The following is a 7,839-nucleotide window of genomic DNA, read 5'->3' on the forward strand; positions in this document are numbered from 1 at the left end:
ACAGGTGGGGAGGCGGCCCACCCCCTCTGAAAATCAGGGGGCAAGTTTATGATTGGTTAGTAGATGAAAAAATCCTAGTCAGCGTGTAATTGCGTGTAACTCTTTGTATGTTTAGCATTATTGGGGGGAGGAGGGCAACGGTTGAAGATGCTCTAAGTCTAGTAAGTCATTAACCGATTTAGCTACTTCAACTTTCATGCCTGTCTTGCCCTTAATGCCACCAAGCTTGGCCTCCCGCATGGCATGCCCGAATTGCAGGTCGTCGGCATCCATAAGAAGAAGGTCAGCATGTTGCCGGAGAAAAGGACGCTGGCGTCGTCAAGAGGGGTCGACCGGCAAGCTCGTCCATTGTTGCCTCGTCAAGGCACTATGGAGGAACGTCGTACCCTTCCAGGGCGACGGCTGCGTGTTTATATAGCCAGGGCACGACTCCTGGTATAGCGTACAAGATCGTTCAGATTACAGGAGACTTGGAGAGAAAGAGATAGAAGTAGTTGGAGAAGATTACAACCATATGGCAACTAACTAGAGATCCTAGTCTATGCGGTTTGGACTCCTCAGCCGAAGCTTATCTCCATCACCTGAACGCTGTCATGTGGACCTGAGGAGGTGCAACATATTTCATTCAACACCCTCCCTTAATCACAACTTTGTCAAGTTGAGATTACGCTTGAATTCTTCAAAGTTTCGTGTGGGCAAAGCTTTTGTGAATCCATCTGCAAACTGATCTCGAGAATGAACAAATCGAATCTCCAATTGTTTATTGGCAACTCGTTCTCGGACAAAGTGGAAATCAATTTCAATATGTTTTGTCCTTGCATGAAAAACAGGGTTAGCAGATAGATAAGTGGCACCAAGATTATCACACCACAAGCATGGGGCTTGTGTGTTTTTAATACCAAGCTCTCTCAACATGGACTGAACCCAAATGATCTCTGCTGTGGCATTGGCTAAGGCCTTGTATTCAGCTTCTGTGCTGGAACGTGACACTGTGGCTTGTTTCTTTGCACACCATGATATCAAGTTTGGACCAAGAAATACTGCAAACCCACCAGTGGAGCATCTGTCATCTACACATCCTGCCCAGTCAGAACCAGAGAATGCACTAACAAGTGTGGATGAAGACTTAGTAAAAATAAGTCCAAGATTCATGGTATCTTTCACATATCTCACAATACATTTAGCAGCAGTCCAATGATTTTTAGTGGGTGCATGAAGGAACTGACAAACTTTGTTCACAGCAAAGGAAATATCAGGCCGTGTCAAAGTAAAGTATTAGAGTGCTCCTACCAAGCTTCTGTACCTGGTACTGTCATCATGACTCAGAGGTTCCCCTTCTGCAAGTGACAGTTTTTCCGTGCTAGATAGCGGTGTTGGTGAAGGTTTGCATCCTTGTAACCCAACTCTTCTTACCAGATCAACAACATACTTCTCTTGAGAGAGATGCAGACTATCTCCTTGTTTCTTGACCTCAATTCCTAGGAAGAAATGCAAATCTCCTAGATCCTTGAGGGCAAACTCAGCACTCAAACCCTTCAGCAGTCCTGATATGGCTTCATCAGATGAACTTGTGACTATAATATCATCAACATATATAAGAACAAATATTGATGTTTTCAGCTTATTGTAAATGAACAAAGATGTGTCAGACTTAGAAGGAACAAAACCAAGAGCTTGTAATTTCTGACTGAGTCTAGAATACCAGGCCCTGGGAGCTTGCTTCAATCCATATAGAGCTTTGTCAAGCTTGCATACATGAAAAGGCTTGTTTTTGTTTTCAAACCTAGGAGGTTGTTTCATATATACTTCCTCTTCCAGAACGCCATGAAGGAACGCATTCTTGACATCTAGCTGACGAAGACTCCATCCCCTAGAAACAGCAATAGAGAGCACAAGACGAATAGTTGCAGCTTTAACAACAGGACTAAAGGTGTCCCCGTAGTCACTGCCGTACCGTTGTTTAAACCCTTTTGCAACTAGTCTGGCTTTGTAGCGATCTACAGTTCCATCAGATTTCCTCTTTACTATGAAAACCCACTTGCAATCGATCAAATTTTTACCTTGCCGTGGAGGAATCAAGTGCGATGTTTTATTTTTCAGAAGGGCCATGTGTTCTTCTTCCATGGCCTTTTTCCACTTTGTATCACTGAGTGCCTCCCCAAGAGAACGTGGTTCACCATCTGTGGAGTAGGCAAGACCAAACTTTGTTATTTGCTTATAATTAACCTGTTTAGTTAAACCTTTTTGGAGACGTGTGCGTGAAGCAACAGGAGGTGCAACAGAGAGATCCGGCGCAGGAAATCCCGCTGCGGATGGGACAAGAGTAGCAGATCCCGAGATAGATCCCCCTGCACTGACCGCCTCGTCTGCATCCAAGCCAGACGGATTGTCTGCGGCATATGGAGCGTGAGGTGTGAGGGTCGAGGTAGAACGCGGCGCAGAAGATCCGAGGCTGCGGGACAAATCCATCGCAGGCCCATCATGCCGCGATGATGAGGGGGCCCAGCCGAATCCGAGCCGGATCGCGCGCCAGGATCGGTATTGGTGCCCGCGTCTGCGCCCGTGCCTGGCACCAGACGAGCCTGCGCCCCGGTCGGCGGACGGCGCTCGTAGTGGAGGGGGCCAGCAGTGGCCCAGCGGGTCTCGGTGCGCCGCGTGGGGGCGTCCGAGTGGTGCGGGCCGGAGGGAGCATCCGGGCCAGGAGCGGGGCGCCTCGTGGCGGATGGGGATCCGCGACGGACAGGTGACACGGAATCCTGCACGCTGCCGTCCTGGCGCGGGCCAGATCCCGAGGTCGATCCGCTGGCAGGCTGCAGGGAAATCGATCCCGAGGAGGATCTTCTCCCCAACTCAGGACACATAAAATGTGTCGTGTTGGGGGCGATTTCTGCACCATTTTTGCTGATTTCTGCACCTGTTTATTCACAGCTATCATCATCTGCATCATCACACAACTCAGAGACGTGGTTATGAGCATTAGTCAGCATTGAGTCACTACAATTATTTTCCCCTTGTGTGATGCCAGTGAGGCTAGAGGGCAAGAGAAGTATCTCTTTGCGAAGGAGAGCTCCGGCATTTGGGTGAAGATCAGAAAAGGGAAATTTAGTCTCAACAAAAACAACGTCTCGAGAGATGTAGATATGACCAGTAGAAACATCAAGGCACTTGACACCTTTGTGTTGAGCGCTATAGCCAAGGAAAACACACTGTTTAGATCGAAACATGAGCTTTCGAGAATTGTAGGGACGAAGGTTGGGCCAACAAGCACAACCGAACACACGGAGAGTGGTATAGTCCGGTTTAGTGTGGAGAAGACGCTCAATAGGAGTTTCATAGTTGATTACACGACTAGGTAGCATGTTGATGATGTGAACAGCCGCAAGAAAAGCCTCATCCCAAAACTTAAGGGGCATGGAGGCACCAGCCAACAGTGCTAGACCAACTTCAACTATGTGTCTGTGTTTGCGTTCAGCAGACCCGTTTTGCTGGTGAGCGTGTGGACAAGATACATGATGAGATATGCCAATTTTCTGAAAAAAAAGAGTTCAACTTCTCATACTCTCCACCCCAGTCAGATTGGAGAGCAAGAATTTTGCAATCAAATTAGCGTTCAACAAGAGCTTGAAAGTTGAGAAAAACTTGAAACGCATCGGATCGCTTCTTAAGAAGATAAATCCAGGAAAATTTGCTATAGTTGTCAATGAAACTCACATAATACGTGTGTCTACCAATAGAGGAGGGGGCAGGCCCCCACACATCAGAGAAAACAAGTTGCAAAGGCTTGGTAGAGATACTGGTAGAAACTGGATAGGGTAACTGGTGGCTTTTAGCCTTTTGACATGAATCACAAACTGTTTCAACATCACGCTCTCCAACATATGGGAGCTTATTTTTCCTAAGCAAACGCTCAACTAAAGAAAAAGATGCATGTCCTAGACGATCGTGCCATCGTGTTGAAGACACTTTGGTGGCACTAAACACTTGTTTATTGAGTCTTCTAATCTCCGGGATCAAAGGGTAAAACCCACGAACGCATCTACCTCGATAGAGCACCTTCTTCGTTGCTTGATCCTTGATCAAAAAGAAGTAAAGGGTGAAACTCAAGAAAGACATGATTGTCAATAGCAATGCGATGGACTGAAAGAAGACTTTTTGAAGCGCTAGGGACATGCAAAAAAAATTCTAAGATGGATATGCTGATGAGGGGTTTTAACAATTGAGTGACCAACGTGACTAATTTTCATACCTTCTCCACTTGCCGTGTGGATGTGATCTTTGCCACGGTATTTCTCGCGCATGGTCACCTTCTCCAGCTCACCGATGATGTGGTTCGTGGCGCCGCTGTCGACGTACCAGTTGGTGTCGACGCCGTAGGAGCCATCAGCAGCTCCGGCCACCTTCTCATCCTGGGATGAATCGTCTTCATCTTCCTCAAAGCGATACCAGCAGTCCTTTGCCGAGTGACCCAGCTTGCCACAGATTTGGCACCTGATCGTGTCAGGGCGCGATCTGTTGTTGGAGCTTCTATTGCGCCGGCCTCTGTTGTTGGAGGAGGAAGGCCGGCCGCCACACATGTTGTTGTTGGCGCCGCTGCTGGCGCCCCTACCCTTGCCGTTCCGTGGTGGCCCACGGTAACGAGAGCCCCCGCTTCGGCCGCGGGTGGCGATGTTGGCAGATGAATTGAATCCGCTGCCCACGCCTTGGAGCAGAGTCACCCTCTGATCAAAGTTGCTCATCTGCCTGAACAACTCGTCGAGGGTGACCGGAGTGGTTCTGGCGTCAAGAGCAGACACCAGCGGCTGGTACTCCATGTCAAGCGCATTGAGGATGTAGGAGATGAGTTCACCATCCTGCAGCGGCTTGCTAGCCGCGGCGAGCTCGTCGGCGAGTCCCCGCATGTGCGCGAAGAAGGTAGCCACCGACTGCGTCCCCTTTTGCGCGTTGGTGAGGGCAGCACGGATGTTGTTGATGCGGGACAGCGACGTCGACGAGAACATGCTCGCCAACGCTGTCCAGAGCTCTCGTGCATGCGCGATGGAGGTCACCTGCACTAGCACTTCTTTTGATAGGTTATTCAGAAGATACCCAAGTACCTGCTGGTCCTCTCGAAACCAGACGGCATGAAGAGGATTGGGGATGGTTTCCTCCTTTCCATCCTTATCCTTGCTGACGACGAACTCGGCCGGCTCCGCCATGCTTCCATCAACGTACCCGAAGACTCCAGCTCCTCTCAACTGCGGCGTGATCTGGGTGCGCCATAGGACGTAGTTGGTGCGGGTGAGGCGCTCGGTGATCTGGCCGGAGAGAGGGGAGGAAGCGGCGGCGGATGAGGCCATGGCAGGAGGTTGTGGTGGAGAGGAGGGCTAGATGAGAAGAGTCAGGCTCTGTATACCATGTGGAGGAACGTCGTACCCTTCCGGGGCGACGGCTGCGTGTTTATATAGCCAGGGCGCGATTCCTGGTATAGCGTACAAGATCGTTCAGATTACAGGAGACTTGAAGAGAAAGAGATAGAAGTAGTTGGAGAAGATTATAACCATATGGCAACTAACTAGAGATCCTAGTCTATGCGGTTTGGACTCCTCAGCCGAAGCTTATCTCCATCACCTGAACGCTGTCATGTGGACCTGAGGAGGTGCAACATATTTCATTCAACAGGCACATCACACTAATTAAGGCGTGTGCGTTGTCTCATCCATTGTTGTTGTCCTCACCGAGGTGGAGAGTACCTTCATTAGAATAAGAGCACGCGAGTCCGGCGAGACTTGCAGTATAAAATGTTGATAAAGGACAGAGCAATGTGACGCAACGGATACTGGCTTCTTTCCTGGAAGCTGCAAGCCAGTCCGCAACGAACCCCGGCGATACTATATCCTTCTACTCGTCTCGCTGCTGCATGTAAGGGAGAGTACGCCACCAACCATGGCCGGTCGAGCAGCGACGTCTCCGCCTGCTTCGCCGCCGCCAGGCGAGCAGTTCGCGGAGGTGGTGGTGGTGCGACACGGCGAGACGTCGTGGAACGCCTCCCGCACCATCCAGGTCTGTCCACTTACCTCCTCCACCATCGATCTTCTCCGGCTGACAGAGAGCTGTCTCCCCAAATCTCGTGCTCGCAGGGGCAGATGGATCCGGAGCTGAACGAGACCGGCAGACGACAGGCTCTCGTGGTACGTACGCTCTCGAGTCTCGACAGAAATACTCCGATAGCAAAATACTTGATCACTTATCAGGACCTCTCTCTGAATTTGGATCCTAAGGTTGCCCGTCGGCTGTCGAGGGAAGCCAAGCCAGCTGCCGTCTACTCCTCCGACCTCAAGCGCGCCGCCGAGACCGCGCAAACCATAGCCACAGCCTGCGGCGTATCCTCTGTACGTATGTGGCTGGCGTTCCATCTCAGCTAGTTGCTGATTGCTGAGTCCATGGATGCTTTTCTTGATCGGCTCATGACATGAGCTGCTTGGTTTCAGCTGGTGCTGGATCCAGCGCTGAGGGAGAGGCACATGGGGGATCTCCACGGCGTGGTATTCGACGACGCCGTCAGAAGGAGCCCTGAGATCTTCTCTTCTTACTCGAGGACCCATGAAATCCCCGTAACTTCCATGCTTCCGTCTGAATTTTCTCAGCTATTCTGCTCTGTTCTGCCATTTCTCGCATGGAAATTATCCTGGCATCGCGTCGAAATATCTGTTCCATCGCATTCTCCATCTTTGTAGGGTGGTGGGGAGAGCCTCGATCAGCTATCCAAGAGGTGTGTCTCGTACCTGAACACGGTGGCTGAGAAGCACAAGGGTAAGCAGCAATCCTCACCCTGACACCACAGATTTTGTCCCTGGGCATCGGAACAGTTGCCGCTGAGAAGAAAGGAAGATCTGATTTCTGTTTTACTTGTGCTGCGTTGACAGGGGAGCGGGTGATCGTGGTCACCCATGGCGCCAGCACGGAGGAGCTGTGCATACACGCCGACCCGACCAGCCCGGTGCGCGGGAAGCTCTACAACACTTCGATCTGCGTCTTCCGTATCGGCGGCGGCGAATGGATCCTCGAGAAGGCCGGCGACGTCGGCCATCTCGATCAAGGTGAATTCCTTGAGGACGCATTTGGCGGCGATGGTGTATCTGCGTGACAGTACTGCTGTTGCCCTTTCGCCGACGCATTCATCAGCAATCTACAGACTGCAGCTCACGCAAAGCCAGTTCGACCGGCCAATGTTATTTCACAGACGTGTTATTAACTCACGCAAAGCCAGTTCGACTGGCCAATGTTATTTCACTGACGTGTTATTAATTCATCCTCGGTGAAACAATAAATGATCTAATTAATACTCTATGGAGAGACGCTGCAGTTGGTTTTAAACTGTTTACTATTGTTGCTACTACTCTATCCAGACACGCGTTTTTAGTTAAACATATATTATATGCCCTCAAATATATCATTGAATTCATCGCCAAATGAAAATACTCCATTGATAGACAGGTTACACAGACAAAAGTTTCATAGAGAGATGATTTTTGATTTTGAAATCCAATTCGTAGATTTGTCTCAAACCTTGATACATGATTTTCCGTTTAATAATAACTGGGCCAAGAAAAACTTCCTTGTTATAAGATTTTTTTTTACTAGCAACAACTTAAGCCCACTTCCTCTAAGATTAATAACATACACATATCCCTAGACTATATTATTACCTTCAATCCTTCATAGTGGGTAGTAACATAGGTGTGGTGTCATGTAAAACTCCATTTATTAGGTTATAGACTCATACTGCATTGAGACATATGATATTACAGTATTAGCTAAGTTACTAGAACTACCTCTCTCTTCATTAACTCATTGCCACAT

General features: G+C 49.3%; 1 protein-coding gene across 1 annotated transcript; it reads left to right on the forward strand.

Annotated features, from left to right (window-relative positions):
* The first annotated feature begins 5,792 nt into the window (after positions 1-5,792).
* LOC125555895 (phosphoglycerate mutase-like protein 4) lies at positions 5,793-7,353 on the forward strand. Its single transcript, XM_048718702.1, has 6 exons — positions 5,793-6,039; positions 6,117-6,167; positions 6,258-6,368; positions 6,468-6,590; positions 6,714-6,789; positions 6,903-7,353. The coding sequence occupies exons 1-6, from the start codon at positions 5,923-5,925 to the stop codon at positions 7,121-7,123; spliced, it is 699 nt and encodes a 232-aa protein (XP_048574659.1). The 5' UTR covers positions 5,793-5,922; the 3' UTR covers positions 7,124-7,353.
* The last annotated feature ends 486 nt before the right edge of the window (positions 7,354-7,839 follow it).

Source organism: Triticum urartu, chromosome 5 (genome assembly GCF_003073215.2).
Source record: "Triticum urartu cultivar G1812 chromosome 5, Tu2.1, whole genome shotgun sequence".
Lineage (NCBI taxonomy): Eukaryota > Viridiplantae > Streptophyta > Magnoliopsida > Poales > Poaceae > Triticum > Triticum urartu.

Excerpts from the sequence above, each read along its gene's own strand:
- LOC125555895 (XM_048718702.1), top strand. The coding sequence starts at position 5,923 with ATGGCCGGTCGAGCAGCGACGTCTCCGCCTGCTTCGCCGCCGCCAGGC. Across the intron at positions 6,040-6,116 it reads ACGCCTCCCGCACCATCCAG|GGGCAGATGGATCCGGAGCT; the intron begins GTCTGTCCACTT and ends TCGTGCTCGCAG. Across the intron at positions 6,369-6,467 it reads CAGCCTGCGGCGTATCCTCT|CTGGTGCTGGATCCAGCGCT; the intron begins GTACGTATGTGG and ends GCTTGGTTTCAG.